General features: G+C 50.7%; 8 protein-coding genes across 8 annotated transcripts; 4 read left to right on the forward strand and 4 right to left on the reverse strand.

The window, feature by feature from the left end:
* Window positions 1-1,663: 1,663 nt before the first annotated feature.
* On the forward strand, window positions 1,664-3,758 carry BDW74DRAFT_73348 (beta-glucosidase C). The gene has a single exon (XM_073733578.1). The coding sequence runs from the start codon at window positions 1,805-1,807 to the stop codon at window positions 3,668-3,670; it is 1,866 nt and encodes a 621-aa protein (XP_073587534.1). The 5' UTR covers window positions 1,664-1,804; the 3' UTR covers window positions 3,671-3,758.
* A 101-nt stretch (window positions 3,759-3,859) lies between these two features.
* On the forward strand, window positions 3,860-4,866 carry BDW74DRAFT_145367 (uncharacterized protein). Its single transcript, XM_073723195.1, has one exon. It carries the CDS (start codon window positions 4,177-4,179, stop codon window positions 4,792-4,794), a length of 618 nt encoding a protein of 205 aa, XP_073587535.1. The 5' UTR covers window positions 3,860-4,176; the 3' UTR covers window positions 4,795-4,866.
* Window positions 4,867-4,869: 3 nt separating this feature from the next.
* On the reverse strand, window positions 4,870-5,685 carry BDW74DRAFT_187328 (Ser/Thr protein phosphatase superfamily; the record flags this gene model as incomplete). The annotated part of the gene is made up of 1 exon (XM_073731456.1): window positions 4,870-5,685. The coding sequence occupies one exon, from the start codon at window positions 5,683-5,685 to the stop codon at window positions 4,870-4,872; it is 816 nt and encodes a 271-aa protein (XP_073587536.1).
* Window positions 5,686-6,011: 326 nt separating this feature from the next.
* On the forward strand, window positions 6,012-6,762 carry BDW74DRAFT_174044 (uncharacterized protein; the record flags this gene model as incomplete). The annotated part of the gene is made up of 3 exons (XM_073727937.1): window positions 6,012-6,176; window positions 6,241-6,282; window positions 6,337-6,762. The coding sequence occupies 3 exons, from the start codon at window positions 6,012-6,014 to the stop codon at window positions 6,760-6,762; spliced, it is 633 nt and encodes a 210-aa protein (XP_073587537.1).
* Window positions 6,763-7,341: 579 nt separating this feature from the next.
* On the reverse strand, window positions 7,342-12,503 carry BDW74DRAFT_187329 (uncharacterized protein; the record flags this gene model as incomplete). The annotated part of the gene is made up of 14 exons (XM_073731457.1): window positions 7,342-7,654; window positions 7,738-8,202; window positions 8,254-8,878; window positions 8,936-9,000; window positions 9,058-9,108; window positions 9,158-9,229; window positions 9,279-9,402; window positions 9,447-9,812; window positions 9,892-10,054; window positions 10,116-10,804; window positions 10,858-11,091; window positions 11,165-11,444; window positions 11,501-12,253; window positions 12,306-12,503. The coding sequence occupies 14 exons, from the start codon at window positions 12,501-12,503 to the stop codon at window positions 7,411-7,413; spliced, it is 4,329 nt and encodes a 1,442-aa protein (XP_073587538.1). The 3' UTR covers window positions 7,342-7,410.
* Window positions 12,504-12,639: 136 nt separating this feature from the next.
* Window positions 12,640-13,623, reverse strand: BDW74DRAFT_145369 (uncharacterized protein). The gene has a single exon (XM_073723196.1). The coding sequence runs from the start codon at window positions 13,521-13,523 to the stop codon at window positions 12,738-12,740; it is 786 nt and encodes a 261-aa protein (XP_073587539.1). The 5' UTR covers window positions 13,524-13,623; the 3' UTR covers window positions 12,640-12,737.
* A 696-nt stretch (window positions 13,624-14,319) lies between these two features.
* On the reverse strand, window positions 14,320-15,686 carry BDW74DRAFT_174047 (oxidase ustYa family protein; the record flags this gene model as incomplete). The annotated part of the gene is made up of 4 exons (XM_073727938.1): window positions 14,320-14,405; window positions 14,463-14,590; window positions 14,663-15,170; window positions 15,224-15,686. 4 exons carry the CDS (start codon window positions 15,684-15,686, stop codon window positions 14,320-14,322), a joined length of 1,185 nt encoding a protein of 394 aa, XP_073587540.1.
* Window positions 15,687-15,977: 291 nt separating this feature from the next.
* BDW74DRAFT_174048 (uncharacterized protein) lies at window positions 15,978-16,174 on the forward strand (the record flags this gene model as incomplete). The annotated part of the gene is made up of 1 exon (XM_073727939.1): window positions 15,978-16,174. A coding segment is annotated over one exon (197 nt), but the record flags the coding sequence as incomplete, so codon positions are not given.
* Between the last annotated feature and the right edge of the window lie 9 nt (window positions 16,175-16,183).

Genomic DNA, 16,183 nt, shown 5'->3' on the forward strand with positions numbered 1-16,183 from the left:
TGCGAAAACCACACCGTGCGATGTAGGAAACGGATCAGTTGACGGGACAGGGAGGGCGCCACACCTTTCACTCAAGGCTTGAAAGAGTTCTCCCAGTGTATGACATCGTGGTCAAGGCGTTAGATGCAATCTGATGACAAAGAAAATACGTGGGCGTTCTGATGGACTTGAAGAAACACCTTCATGTCGAGTGAGCACCGTCAACTCAGCAGGGGCAACCAAAGGTGGTCAATCGGACCTTCTCCTAACGTCAAGGCTGGTTGGACAAGGTACCACCACTGAGAGAAAGGGAAACCAGCACCAGCATGTCCGGGCGGGGGTCTGTAGACCGAAGTAACATGTTGCTAGGTTGTATACAGTTGGATGGTCTCATAGTTCCAAGCTTAGCATAGTCCACGGTGGCCACGTTCTCTCTAAGGTAGGAGCTGCACCGATTCCTCGACATTCAAGCATAGTCTTGGAAGAATTTGTCATGATTACAGACCTGGCGCTTCGGACTGCCCCAATACCGGAGAAACCCCGGCTGAACATGCGGAAAACTCCAAGAACTCAAGAGGCGGGACCACCCGGCTGCTGTATGGCCATGACAGAGTCATAGGGTTTCGGCGCACCTGGAGGGACCGGGTAATTCGGACATCACGCAATTCCAGCACATGACCAGCGGGATCGGAACGGAGTGGCTGAGACTGACGCCTTGGCAGACCATAAACCGTTCAGCAGTAAAGCCAGAGTTGGGGTAACATCACGGAGCAAACAAGCGTACTTGGCTAGGGACCGAGCGCTTGGTCCTTGGTATGGAGTCTGGAGTGACCCGATCCCCAGTTTTCCCCCACATTCACGTGGAGGGCATGATTGTGAACGTGACACCCTAATGCTCTCCTGCTAGATGTCCCACTTTCGACTTGACGACATGACTCGCACCACGGTCTGTCTCCGAGTCTAGTAAGCCACCCCTTCGGCCTCAATCAGAAAGCGGCCCACCCTGCGGGACGCGGTAGTGTTAGTTGAGTGAAGATTGAAAACCAACACGTTTGGTTTTGTCTGGCTAATTTGAGAGGAATGGGTCGGAAAAGAATCATGGCCAAGGTCTCCTAGTCGACTTGGAGTTGGACTTGGAGTAAACACCTTGCCGCTTTTCTGGCAACTTCTCCGCACACCTCCATTCCCTGTTCCCCACATTTATATCCCAGCCGCGTCTGGAGAATACAGGCATTCCCCGGATAAAGATTTTGAGCTTGATGAAAAAAAAAACCCCAGGCGGGGCCAAGTGCTGATGCATTTATTGACGAGATCGACATCTGATATCTTAAAATGGCTGTATACCGAAAGTCTCAAGGATGGAAATATGTCACACTGGGGGCGTCATTCCGGGTCGAAGCAGGAGACCATTCGCTGAGTTCTGTGCTTGGTCAATGTCGGCACCTCGCCGGCACCATGGTGGGCACAATCCACGGGATATTGTGGCCTCTTTCTTGGCAAGTGAAATCGTTCAGGCGGCTTGGGTGGGCTAACCTGCCATGACAAATTACTGACCTGCTCATCGAGGAGCTGTTGCAACATGGGCCATTTGCCAAGAGTTGACACCGACCTAAAGGCATTTCGCGCAAGGAATATCCATGATGCGGCAGTTGCTGAGGGCGGACATCCGAGGTGGGGGTTATGGTTGTATGGATTTCAATTTGGGCCATGGACGTCGCAGCGAGATTTGGAAGGGTGTATAAATTGCAGGAATTCCGCTTGCCAGTAATGTTTCCTCGCATCTTCTCTGAATTTCATAGATTGTTGGTTTTGATAATTAGTCACGATGAGGGTTGATTCAGCAGTCATAGCCCTGACAGCTCTAGCCTCAGGCTGCGCCGGCCTGGCTACCAAGAGCAATGAACAAACAGTCATTCGCCGTGACGATGGCCTTCCCATCTACAAGAACTCCTCATACTGCGTTGATGAGCGTGTCAAAGACCTCCTGAGCCGTATGACTCTTGAAGAGAAAGCGGGGCAGCTCTTCCATAAGCAACTCCAAGAAGGCCCTCTCGATGATGACAGTAGCGGCAACAGCACCGAGACGATGATTGTCAAGAAGCACATGACGCACTTCAACCTCGCCACCGACATCACTAATGCGACGGAAACAGCCGAATTCATCAACCTTGTGCAAAAGCGAGCAGTGGAGACCCGACTTGGTATTCCTATCACGGTATCTACCGACCCACGCCATTCATTCACTGAGAACGTCGGTACTGGATTCCAGGCTGGAGTGTTCTCGCAGTGGCCGGAGAGTCTTGGTCTCGCTGCACTAAGAGACCCTCAGCTGGTGAGAGAGTTTGCGAAAGTCGCAAGGGAGGAGTACCTTGCTGTTGGTATCCGCGCCGCTTTGCACCCGCAAGTCGACCTATCCACTGAGCCGCGGTGGGCTCGCATCAGTGGTACTTGGGGCGAAAATAGTACACTGACGAGCGAGCTCATTGCCGAATACATCAAGGGCTTCCAGGGAGAGGGCAAGCTTGGCCCCACTTCCGTCAAGACCGTCACAAAGCACTTCCCTGGTGGTGGACCGATGGAGAATGGCGAGGACTCGCACTTTTTCTATGGCAAGAACCAGACCTATCCCGGCAACAACCGCGAAGAGCATCTCCTACCCTTCAAAGCAGCCCTGGCCGCCGGTGCAACTGAGATCATGCCTTACTACTCCCGTCCAATTGGCACGAACTGGGAGGCTGTCGGGTTCTCGTTCAACAAGGGAATTGTGACTGACTTGCTTCGAGGTCAGCTCGGGTTCGATGGTATCGTCCTGACCGACTGGGGCCTTATCACGGATAGTTACATCGGTAACCAGTATATGCCTGCGCGCGCCTGGGGTGTGGAGTACTTGAGCGAACTACAACGCGCAGCAAAGATTATTGACGCAGGTTGCGATCAATTCGGCGGCGAAGAACGACCGGAGCTTATTGTCCAATTGGTTAAAGAAGGCACGATTTCCGAAGAACGTATCGACGTCTCAGTTGCTCGATTGCTGAAGGAAAAGTTCATCCTCGGCCTGTTTGACAATCCATTCATCGATGCCTCCGCTGCCAACCGCATTGTCGGGAATGAGTACTTTGTCCGTCTAGGGCGTGACGCTCAGAGAAGGTCGTACACTCTTCTCACCAACAAGGAGTCAATTCTCCCGTTGTCCCAGCCTTCTCAGAGCACAAAGTTCTACATTGAAGGTTTTGACGCCGCCTTCCTCACCGAGCGCAACTACACCGTCGTGAACACCACAGAAGAGGCCGACTTCGCTCTTCTTCGATACAACGCGCCGTACGAGCCCCGCAACGGTACCTTCGAGGCGAGTTTCCACGCAGGTTCGCTCGCGTTCAACGCCACTGAGCAGGCGCGCCAGGCAAAGATCTATTCATCCGTCCCGACAATTGTTGACATCGCACTGGACCGGCCCGCAGTCATTCCCGAGATAATTGAGCAGGCTCAGGCTGTGCTTGGAAGTTACGGCAGCGACAGCGAGGCGTTCTTGGATGTTGTATTTGGCGTCAGTAAGCCGGAGGGCAAGCTTCCGTTTGATCTGCCCAGGTCAATGGATGCCGTCCAGGCGCAGGCGGAAGATCTGCCGTTCGACACCGAGAACCCCGTTTTCCGATTCGGCCATGGGCTGGAGTATGAAGAGAGGTGCAACTGAGACGTTTGACCATGGTGGAGAGGAGGCCGAGGGAGTTCATTCAAAAGCCATTGATGAAACGATGAGCGAGAAGATGTCTATGATGCATATAGTAGTAATTAACGATTCCGAATGGTCTGAAAGTAAACCTAGGTAGAATCTAGTAGGAACGAAGAAAGATGGACGAATCGACCGCGGACCGAAGACCGGAAGAGCGTCACGTGCCTGGCCTGTTGTTCCCTTCACTGTCAACCATCAGTCAACTTTTCAACCTGGAAACTACAAAAGACCCCAAAAGCCTCCATTACCAATCTTCTCATCGCTTACTTGAGTGAGCAAGATGGCAGACTTCAGGTTTACGATCAGAAGCTCTCAGATCAACTCGTGGAATAAATCTCAAATCTCCTTCATGCAGCGGGAATCCCACTCCTTCTCTGAGGCAATTTTCTGCTAACCATCTACGGCGTTCCCACAGTTGTTGAGGTACGAAGAGTGAGATCCATCTTGAACACTACTAATAAGACAATATGGGCGTTTCCCTCATTGTGCCCGACACTCTGGTCGAAAGAGTTAATTCCATCATCTCAAAAGCCGGTTTTCTGCTATGTTCACAACCATTTGAATGCCCGCACGAAGTGCCGATGGTATCTCCGCAGGCCGACGCACGCCGTCATATCGATAATAACCTTGCGGTATCACTATTTCGGAAGTCAGAGATTCTGTTGGATTTTCCCAACCTTGAGATCGCTTTCGGCAACTGCAGTCCGGAGATACTGTACGCCTCAGACGAAAGACTTCCGTCTTACACTGTAGGGCGCGACCAGGGCCGTCTTACGTTCAAGAGCTCTATTCGGATTCCCAGTACCATGATGTATACGGAGGCAATCATAACGCTGATTTGTCGAGACTGGCACACCAGAAGACAGGACTACTGGGTCGCCATGTTGACCTACATCATGGAATACGTCGACGGAACGGATACTTTTTTCAACAGCGAAGAACTAAAGGATGGATGCAAGGAATTCTATTGTGCTGCTACTCGGTTGGACCGAATGATGTGGCCTATTCTGATGGAACTGTGCCGCGATTTGATTGATAGAGAGGTCATAACACTGGCGGAGGATGCCGAGGACGAATCTTGGTGATTGTTTGATACCCAAGATGTCTTCTCACCAAAAGCTACTTTCACAATCACTTCAACTTAGCGTTAGATACCCAATTCAAGATTTCTGAATCTCAACTACTTTGTCCACGTCAAATCCCGCAGACTCAGCAAAGTAATAACCGCGCTGGTTGGACAAGACACCTTTCCCAGTTGCCATGTCGGTGAAGTCGCAATTGGAGTGGGTGTGTCCGAAGATCCAAAGTTTGACGGCCTCCTTTTTCCAACATTGCTGTGTCGAGAGGTCGGTCATGAATCCGGACGAGATCTTGCTGCTGGCATGCTTGGGCTCGATGACCTTGTCGGAAGTCAAAGGACAGTAGTGGGTCAACACAATGATCTTCCGGAACGGCTCAAAGCGCGAGATCGATTCAACTTGTTTGTTCAGCCAAGTAAGGTCGCCAAAATGCGCTTCGTTATGATCCTTGACCGACCAATCTTCAATGTGGTAAAAGTCGTTCAAACCAAAGCTAACGTGATCCATCTGCGCAGGAACAATGCGCGAGAATAGAGTGCACCCGAGAATGGTAACAGTGGACGAAACGTCGTAGCGGGTTTGGTCGAGCAGAATGAGCTTTCCGAGCGGGTCGCCTTTTGCAATGGCTTCGTCAATACTGGCCTGGAAACGCTTTACATTCGCTTTAGCTTCGACCCAGCTGCTGTAGTAAGCCTCGTGGTTACCGAGGATGAGAAACACGATTTTAAAGTTGGCCAGCTGGTTGCGGAAAAAGAGAAAGAAACCGTCATCTTTGACGTAGCCGATGTTTCCCAGAAGTGCGAGGAAGGGGGCCTTGGGGTCGATCTTGAAGACATCATACGCGGCAGGAGACTCCAGGTGGAGATCGGACATGACCTGAATGCGCGTGGAAGCCATCTTTGGTATGGGGGTACAAGTTGAAGATAGAGTAGGAAGTTGCAAGGAGAGACTGGGTAGAGGGCGGGGAATTTCAGATGGGTGACGATTCTGTTTGCACTGTGACATACCCCGGCCGAGTAGTCCCAGCCCAACCCCGGTCCCGGGCTCGAGGCCATAACACAACACAATAGGTCTTCAGAATGGGTGCCTGGGGAGGTCTATTCATTTCTTCATTCCTCCTCTTAACCTACCACTCCCAATCCTCCACTTCCATTACACCTTCCGATTCAAACATCTTCCTATCTCCCATCTTGTTCTACTGCCCCATCCATCAAGTTCCCACCATGGCTACTCCTGGCCCCCAACAGCCGTCGTTTGCGGAGCTCGAACAAGCTGCACTCGCGGACATTGCAATTTACCGATCTATGCCTGAATTTGCCAACGCCCGCCTCGCCATCATCGGTAGCCTGAGCCTTTGGAAACACCTGAGGCAGTATCGTACGACCAATGTGAGTTCACCGCCGCAAACCCACCGCCCAACACAAGATACGATCTGTGCCTAATGAATGCTAGTATGTTGACTTTCTCATGACCGTCGAGAACGCTCCCAACAGCGTAAATGAAAAGCTGTTGGCTCTCCCTGGCAGTCCTTTTTAAGAGCAGACCCAGTTCTTTATATTCAGAAGCCCTGGTGGCAAGAACATTAAGATTGACGTTGTCCCCAAAGTGGAGTTAAGACAGCATGCTTACCCGCGTTATACTGCTAGCTGGAGAGCTAACACCAAGCACCGCTTAGTACCCTACGTTCCGACTGCCGCCGTCCCCATTGCCACTATCCAGCCCGGACAACTGCCTCACCTCTCGGAGCTGAATCTGCTTGTGTTCAAAGTCTATTCCTGCAGTCATCATTTTACTTCCCAAAAGAAAAACCGTGATGCGAACGATGCGATGAATCGGATGGGTGCGCTAGCTTCGAGAGGCCCCATTGTGTTGACCCCGGCCCAGATCGCTGCTGTTGCTCAGGGACTCGACGATATTGTCCACATTTCTGGAAGAGGCCGCACCTGGTGGAAATCCAAACTGGGACTGCAGTAGTGAGTTGAAGACTTTTGGCATCAGGATGCTTTGGGAATTGGCCGTTTGGCTCTGCGCTTGTACTATATCGTTTCTCGATTGCGTTTTCTCATCCTGTTCCACTGTCCTTTTTACTATCACAACCGCGAATGCCCTTGTGGACGGAATTCACCTTCTCGATGTGCCTGATTAAAACCACCTATCTTATTCGCAGCTTGCACAGTTCTACCTTACTTCACATCATGTAACTAGCTGGAATTCATTCAAATTGCCTAAAGACCCCACTTCCTTGACAACCATCTAGAGGTTTTGTTTATTGACTGCATGATGTAGCCTGTGGCATCACGATCGTTCGGAGCAAACCACTGCAATGTTTGCGGGGCGTAAATGTCTCTGGTGTTATCGCGTGCACCTAAATACTGACTAGTCTGCTTGCCAGCACAGGGTCTCTTCTAGGCATCTTCTGACGAGGATCGATACCAAACCTCAAGAGCTAGTAAACGCGCATATTAGCCTGGATAAAGCAACCTATCCAACAGCAGCCTTGTGTATAGTCACAGGAAATATAGATAGGCGCAGACAAATAAGATAGGTATATACCAGCACTCCAGTCTCCAGAAACCAGTTTGCCCACTGCAATGACATAGTGTCTCTCCCTCCAAGTCGAATCTATTCTACTCCAACAGAGGCCTCACCAACTGCTGAAGCAGTATACAAACTGCGAAACACCGAGTCCTCCCTCTGCAGCAAAAACTCGGCGCTCCCGGACTCAACAAGCTCTCCCTGCCGGAGCACCATAACACGGTCAAACGAGTGAATGAACCGGAAGCGATGCACCACCGCGATTACAGTCTGCTGGGCGAACTCCTTCTCAATGATGTCCTGCATGATCTTCTCTGTTTCCCAATCTACACTGACCCAGCGAAGGTGACATCGATGTTAGCTTTCGGACGGCCTTACTTACGAGGGGAAATATGGAAATTGTTGTACACTTACCCACTACTTACTTCATCCAAAATCAACAATTTTTTCTTGGACACCAACGCACGAGTCAAAGCAAGTAGCTGTCTTTGGCCAACTGACCAGTCCGCGGCTGCATATTCCATGTCTAGACCACCTTTGGCACGGATCCGGTCCCAGAGGCCCACTTTCTCAAGAGCTTCGATTAACTCTGCGTCGTTCGCCACCTTGTGGCGAGGATCAAGATTAAAGGAGATGGTAGTATCGGCCATGAAGAACGGATCCTGGGGCACGGCATTTATGCGTGAGCGGAGTGTGTTTTTACGAATCTTCGTGATGTCTTGCCCATCTATTAGAATCTGGCCAGCCTGGACGTCTAGCATTTGTAGTAGCGCCATAATCAGTGAGGTTTTTCCACTGCCCGACGGGCCGCAGAGGGCAATCTTTTCGCCTGGTTGAATGCTCATGTTAAGATTCTTGAGGATCGGGGCGGTTGCCTGACTGTAATGTCATTTAGTCTGGCTGCTGTTCGGACTAGGTAAGCAGACTCACTCATATCCAGCCGTGAGGTCCCTGATCTCGACTGCGCCCCTGTCAGGCCAAGAACTCGATAAGCCCATCTGGGCAGTGAGCACACATTGTTCTTCCGAAGGTGTTTCCTGCGTAAAGTAGAGCACACGTTTTACAGCACCGATGGATATTTCAGTCATTGTCCACATCTTGATCGCATTAGCCAAGGACTGGTTGAGCGTCAACACCAAAGTAAGCGCCACGCCAATCCATGCGGCCTCCAAGCGATCGCGTAGAGATACGATTATAGCAACCAGAATCACGGCGACGGCTCCGACAACAAGGTCGAGTACTAGTGTCAACCATTGCTGGACACTGTACATCATGTAAAACGGTCTTTGGGATCGGTTGAGGAGAGCATGGTTCTTTCCTTGTAACTGGCGTTCCCATTTGAAGGATTGGATGCTAGAAATCCCGCGGATGGTTTCCAGGAAGTGTGTGTATAAAGGCGCCTTGGCCTCGATGTCAAGTAGTCGCACCTGGCGGGAGGTTCGTAGGTAATAGGACTGGATGAAGAAGAGAACCACGCCTAAGAAGGGAATCGTCACGGCGAGATATTTGCCAACAACGCAAATGATGAGCATGTTTATAGAGACTTGCATTATGTCTGCCGAGCAAAGTTAGCTTTTCCGTGTCAATACCAAACGGGTGCTGAGGCCCGTACTAGTAATGCAGTTGACTGCATAGATTGGTAGCATCATATCAATCAGTTCCAAGTCCTGGCCGAACCTATTGTAAGACGTCAATAACGTAAAGTGCGGAAGACCCTTTGACGGGCAAATGTACCTATTAGTTATGGACCCTGTATCAACCCTGTGAAGAAAGCTAAATGGGGCTCTTCACTGCGTTAGAATCATTATGTACAGGGAGTCCATGATGAACTTACCCAAGGGCAGTCTTGAGGAGGTCAGAATGGAGCTTCAACGAAGTGTTACTGAGGCCTCGAACAAAGAGCAACCTGGAGTCATGTATCAGCGCATACCGATAGCATTGCCTTGAGAACCTACCAGCAACCAGCCACTAGGGCCAATAGTGTCAACCCAAATATCAGCCCGTACACACCAAGATACATTCCGAGTTGTTTGTTGGGATAATCCTCATTGGCCTTTACCCACCATTGAATCCACAGTGCTAGAAAAGGTTAGCTTAATAGTCCAATGACTGACACAACCTACTCTGAAAGCTAGTGCAGAAGGCCTCTATAAACGTGAGGGCTAGGAAGACAACCACGAGACTGTACCCTGCGCTCCGTATATAGTATTTGTACACGGATCTCGACCCCGTCCCCGGATGTTTTGTGATCGTAGTACTCTCCTCGTCGACAATCTGTACTTCAATCTCCTCCTCTTGCTTCTTTTCAACACCGCAATGGTCATATTCTGCTTTGTCAAGAACTGGTACAACAGGGAGGTGTCGCTCTCCTGTGTGAGCATTCGCGACAACCTGTGGGTCTATGCCAGAGATCTCATTGTATGACCCGGCGGCTATAACGGCGCCATCCTGCATCATGATTATATGATCCGCCAGAGGAAGCATCTCATCTGTAGGGCAAATATCAGCTACTGATTCCGTTGTTGACAGAGCCATATATCTGTCTTGGAGGGGAAAGCTGTAACGCACATGTACTCGTGGCCAGAATCACCGACATTCCCGCCTTTCTGAAATGGCCATCGGGCCCAAATAGATGGCCGGAAATGACAGAGACGTTTTCCGAATCGACCCCGCTAAACACATTGTCTAGAGCCACAACCCCAATCCTGGAGTATACTGCCTGAGCAAGTGCCTGTGTAAGAAGAACGCTTCATCAGTACGTTCCATGGAAGGGGACTATCGCATGAACTCACAATCCTCTGTCGTTGTCCCCCACTTAGTGAGATGCCATCACTCCCTGCGATATGCCCGTCGCCTCCATCGAGAACCTGAAGATCTTCCTGGAGTCCACATGCCATGCACACGAAGTCATACCACGCCGGATCGAACTCCTGAAAGCTAATAATATTGTTTCGAATGGTGTCATTGATGATCCACGGCGCTTGGGGGCAATATGCGGCTCGCGAAAAAGATGCTATCCTAGACCCTAACTTTACCATATGCTCATGCAGCATGGCCTCAATGAGAGTGGATTTTCCGCATCCAACCGGGCCAACGATTATAGTAATCCCCTGTGGAATGTCAATACTGAAATTGCGAAGCACAGGATCTTGTTCTAAAGACCATGAAATATTGGCATTTTGGAATGAGGCCAGAAAGGGAATAAGCTTCTTGGAGTCGGATGGCTGGACCTCGGCTTCCTTATACATGCGGAAAGATGGTGACTGCTTGAAGTATGCTTCAATTCGATCGAAGCACGCCATGGCTTGCCAAATAGCCGGCATGACCTGACAGAGATTGAGGAGCGGACCGGTCAAAAGGGATATTAACGCCAGCGACGTGAACGCCTGAGTTGAGAGAATTGATTCATCATGTCGGGCGACGGCAATGATGGCATATACAGTAAATGTGGCAAATGGCGCGAAGACAACAGGGAGGTTGGCTAAAGCAAGTTATGTCAGTTATTTCCTAGAGACGCTTTTGCCATCAACCTACAAAAAGCCACTTGCCATATCAATAGCTTTCGGAAACGAACAGATATTTGGACCTCAACTTGACGGAGATGAGAAACCAAAGGGAGAAGAACATCGCTCAGCCCGAGCACTTGCACAGCTTTCATATTACCCAGCACATTCGCCGTCACTGCCAGTCGCTTCTGTACTCGCTCAACCCATTGCTTCTGTGCCTGCCCCGACCGACTTGATATGGGTATCATCGCTACGACGGAACCTGCCCATCAAACTATTGTCAACAATGGATCCTTACAAATGACTACCATAGACACATGTAGTAGAGGCATTACCTAGGGAAACCACGAGGGGGATGAAGCAGGCTATCCCAAGCTGGCGCTCCAGGAGCCAAATTGCCACTCCAAGCTCTATTACCGATGCCCATGCCTCGTGCAGGTTCTTCAGGTTAGCGATTATCCGTTCGGCGTCTGTACCCATCAACGTGATGGCTGCTGAGTCGCTAATTTGCGTCGCAGTCAAACTCATGGTCTGATCATAGATCATAGATATGAGGCCTGCTCTCATCATTGCTAACAGCCGGTATGTCTGCCGCCAGTATACAGCTTGGGTCATCTATTTTGATTGTTAGCAGAGTATCCGTCCTTAGCCTTGCTGTACTGCACTCTTACCGCTATGCCCAAATAGACCAATATATACGCGCCAATAAGTCCCGCTCCATACACCTCTGGCTCTGCTGACCCTCCCCCAATATAATTGATAGCTGCCGTGATCAAAAAGGGCTGTGTGAGAGTGAAACAGCTATAGGCCAGACGCGGAAGAAATGCAGAGAGGTAAGGCCATCCATACGCGCGAAACACTGCCCTGACCAAGCGAAATCTGCCTTCTCCACCCCCGGAATGCCAGGCTCTTTGAAGGCGGTCTCCGGATGCCTGTCCTTGGAGAGCTGCGTCCACTTGCGGCACATCATCAACCACGAGAAAACTCCGGTATCCCGTCTGCAGGAATGGTAGTACCCATATAAAAAATGATCTGCTCCAAAAACCGCTACGCTCTTCTTTCGTGGCGTTTTTGTAGGCGGGGTGCAAGATTCTTGTCTTCGAAGCGGACTCGAGTATAACGATTGCCACCGTAACTAACAAAATGACCAAGGACAAGTAGCGGCAGGGGTCGACGGAATTGATTAGCCAGAGTGAGCGCAATCGAGGCAGGTGGCATAGGCTGGTTGCTGAAAAGTAGAGGACGAGCAGGTCGGAGGGTCTCACAGATCGCTGGTCCTCGGTGAAGGAGGCATAGGATGCTGCTACCGTCGCGACGATGTTGACGATCCCGGCTGATAAGGAGGCTCGGGTTTGGAGGACCGATGAGCGCGCTTGAAAAGCCACGAATATGACTTGGAGGGTGAGTAATGCGGCAAGTAGGCACTGCCTAACATTAGTCACGGCGATGAAGATATGCACAAGTCAAAATACGAACGAGCTTGTAGAGGGCTAATCTGAAGGACGTCACTTTTATTGTGGCAGTGCGAAGGGAATAAAGGCGGCAAGGCAGGAATAGCAGCAAGCAAGCGGCCGGCAGAAGGGTAAAGTAAATATCCTCAAACAACAGGGTGAAGTCAAAGGCACGAGAATCGACACTGACGCGGGGGCCAAATTGATTGTCGGCTTCTGCCATGGTGTCAGTAACTGGTCGTGCATTTCGACCACCGGAAGCTACTGGTGTTGATATAAGTAAAGTGCAGACATCAATGCGGCAGCCACGGAGTTCGGATTCGGAGTAACAATCAGGATTTCCTATTCGGGGAAGTCTCTCTTCAACCGCGGTTCCGCCTTATTGACATTCAAGATGTTATCTGCTTATATACCTGCTCTTTGAATCAGGCAGCAAGGATACACACTTTATTTCTATCTACCCTTCAAACTCCCTGCGATGATTTCCATCCTCGTGCTGGTGCTCATGCTCATGCTCGCCCGCGACCTCCTCAATCCCAGAGCTCATCATAACCGGCACCTCGACCAGCTGTTTATGAAACAAGGACGGGTTCATAACCAACCGCCTACAATGCCGGGCATGATTGACCGTATCGAACCGTCTCTCCATCACTGCCCCCGTCTCACGCATCCGGATAAACTTCTCCCAATAAAACAAGCAGTGCGCAATATGCCAGTCCCGCAAGCTCCAGAAGGTCCGCTGTCCATCCCCCAGTAGCGCAATCTGTGCCTTGCCGATGGGAATCGTGCCATTCGCGTCGGCAAAGTACGGCCAGGAACCGTCGGGCTCCGGCCCAGACCGGTCGAATTCAGCTGTCAGCGCGTCGTCCCGGCAGTGTGGGGGGAGCCAAGCGGTCGCCAGAGAATCGTAAACGCACTTCCGGGCCATTGCTTCATCAATCGTGCTTCCGCAGTCGCATAGGTTCAGGTCTGTGGGGAGTGTTTGGGGCCGGTAGACATCTGGAGAGGGTGGGAGAGGCCTGATGAGGTGAGACAGTTGGATAGGGATAGATCCTAGTCCCCAAAGTGCCAGGACGATAGTCATGATGCGGGCTGCTGCACTGAGAAGGCGACCTTGCCGCCGCCCATGTTCGAAAACCGAGGATGGGGCGGGAGCAGCGTCAACATTTTCTTCGTCTCGAATGAACTCTTCAGAGTGTGGTGGCCTGTCCTTTGCAAGAAACGGTATCTCCACGGAGTTCATCTTGGGAATGGAAGGTTCAAAAAAACAGTCGTATACTGTACCCGAAGAAAGAATGATCGTAAATGAAAGTCACCAGCAATGGAAGCGGACTCAGTCGCCCAGTTGTTGAGAGTTTGGTATGTCGTGGAGTTCGGGCAAGTCGTGAGCTGGCTTGTGGCGATAAGCATACCTTGTTCCAAGACATCGTATGATCTCCGGCTCTTACCGATTATTGGAGGAAATGAGGGACTGCGAACATTCCCATGAATTTGTCCATATGCACGGCGAAGTACGGCAGGCACTCGGGTGCTTGGTCCACTAGAGTGCCGGATAACCCTCGTACCTGCCCGCTAATAACAAAATGGGGTAAGCACTAATAAGCACTAACATCACAGGATAAGCGCTACAAGTCCCTATCATAAGCACCTTACCCGGCTGGGCAGATCATACAGCAATCATACATCTGGGGTTCCAGCGTTCATCAAATCAGCATTCCTCATCTGGATGCGATACCCGCTCCAACATGAGGAGCATTGCTGAGTCCAAGGTCGGGCAGTGAGCAGGAAATGTGATGATCATGGAGGCCTCTGGGATGTTGTAATGACGGCGACTATGAAGGAGGAAGAATGTGACTGATTTTGTCGCATATTGCAACTTGTGAGAGTACGCGGGAGCTTCTGCGCCGGTAGAACTATTGTACTGGGCTTTTATTGCGGAGAGCCATTTCTATCTTCTATTCGATACAACCCCCCATATACAAGCCTATGAGCAGTAGTACAGTCAGAACTAATACCATTGCCGCCAGCTATCATTTATCTCAGTGCCCTTCATGCCCCGCCTCCAGAGGATGATCGCCAACAGCAATTCCAATCGTGTCCGGCTTTTGTCCAGTATACGGGTCGCCTAGTATGGACCTTAGTAAATAACCGAACGGGGTTTATGAGGAGAGGATATCCATACCGTACAGCGGATGCACAAGCAGGCCTTGCTGGAACGCATCAAATGAATGCTCGGCCATCCAATGCTCTAACGGCTCCCATTTAACGCATTGATGTTCGGCCTTGTCAACAGCCAAAGGGTGCGTTTGCCTGGGCCACATTAGAGCATTAGCATGTTTGCTGACTGGCGAGGAAGGCAGAAAGAGAAGGCAGGCTGCTTACCCGGCACCCCAGTAGAATGGGATCAGCGTGGTGTCGGCATTACACTGCACGTATTGTCTCAGCCAGTCTACGCAGTGCTCTGCAAACCAAAAGCTGGGGTCAATACTCGTCTTGCCTTCACCTTTCAAGGGTTTATATAGCTCACCAGTATGATATAGAAGCCTTGCTTCGTCCTCTGCGGTTGTGTTGGGATAGTAAGAGTCCCGATGGATGTAATGATGGAAACGCTTTAAGCAATGCAGGCCGTGAAACACCGCCAGTGTAGCGAAGTAGCCTGATCCATCGGCCAGCTCAATAACGCTCTCATCTTGAGCGAAGGGACCAAGTTCGTGACGCTGGAGGCGAATGTTCTGATGTTGCATAATGCTTTTCCAAGATTCAGCCAACTCGGGCGTCGGTTTCCCATTGAAGTGCCCGGGTTTGTCAGGATTCAGTGTTCCATCAGGAAGGTATACTGGGAGTAGATCAAGCTGTTGTCCCTCGTACCTGATAACGTTGCGCGCCGGTGCTGTTTAGCGGATATTAGCGGGAGTTTCCGCGGTCATAGAGCAGAAAGCTTACTGTTCCCCAGGAACGGGTAATGGGAGTACCGGTGCTGAAGCCAGGTGTAAACAAGGGAACAGGATATGAGGTTGAAAGCCAAAAAGAACAGACTGAGGAAAATGGAAGTTTTATGTCGGCTTAGCCACGATGAATTGCGCTCCGCTTGTGCGAAGCTCTCTGCATCGACATTGTCAAAGGACGTTTCATCCCTATGGCGGAGTAATGACTCCGCCGAGTCTCTATCGTCTGTTTTCAAGGTCGAATACTTCTCCATTGAGAGGGGGCAGCGTAGGGCCAGAGTTTCCGTTGGAATTGTGCAACGGCGCGCGAGGCCATAGAGATCAGGGGCAAGAAATAGATTGTTGACAATCTTGTTCAGACCGTAGAATATTGAGAAATCACGACGTGAACCAATCATAGCGCCGTAGGTAAGCTTACACTGCGGCGGGAGCGAATCAGGAATCGGCGAGTAAGCGCGCATGATATCTAAACAAAGGTATGCGTTCTCATTTCATATAGTGAGAATGGAACCTGGGCCTAGGCCGAGACCACGGATGGGTAAGCGGTAGTCGGATGGGGTAGTACCGTGAAGTCATTAGCATCGTCTGTAGTAGGACACTCTTTGCCCATGAGCAGATGTTTAAGAGCACTATATAAGACAACGAGGCGTATTGCTCTGTCTCTTTTTCATAAAGCCAGCTTCCATCGGTATCTCAAGTCATCATTATTTTTAAGACCCATCCCTGCTCTCGGCACTCTACAGTCTATCAAAATGCGTCTTACCAATACTATCTACCTTGCCTGTGCTTTGACCATTGGTGCGCAAGCCCTTGTTGCGCAACCCCCCAGGGTCAAGGAGGCCTGGAAGATGTCCAAGCGTGGCGAGGCCGACGAGGCCTGGAACATCAGCAAGCGTGACGAGGCCGATGAAGCGTGGAACATCAGCAAGCGCGACGAGGCCGATGAAGCGTGGAACAT

The sequence above is a fragment of the Aspergillus multicolor genome, assembly GCF_047715735.1.
Source record: "Aspergillus multicolor strain CBS 133.54 unplaced genomic scaffold BDW74scaffold_3, whole genome shotgun sequence".
Lineage (NCBI taxonomy): Eukaryota > Fungi > Ascomycota > Eurotiomycetes > Eurotiales > Aspergillaceae > Aspergillus > Aspergillus multicolor.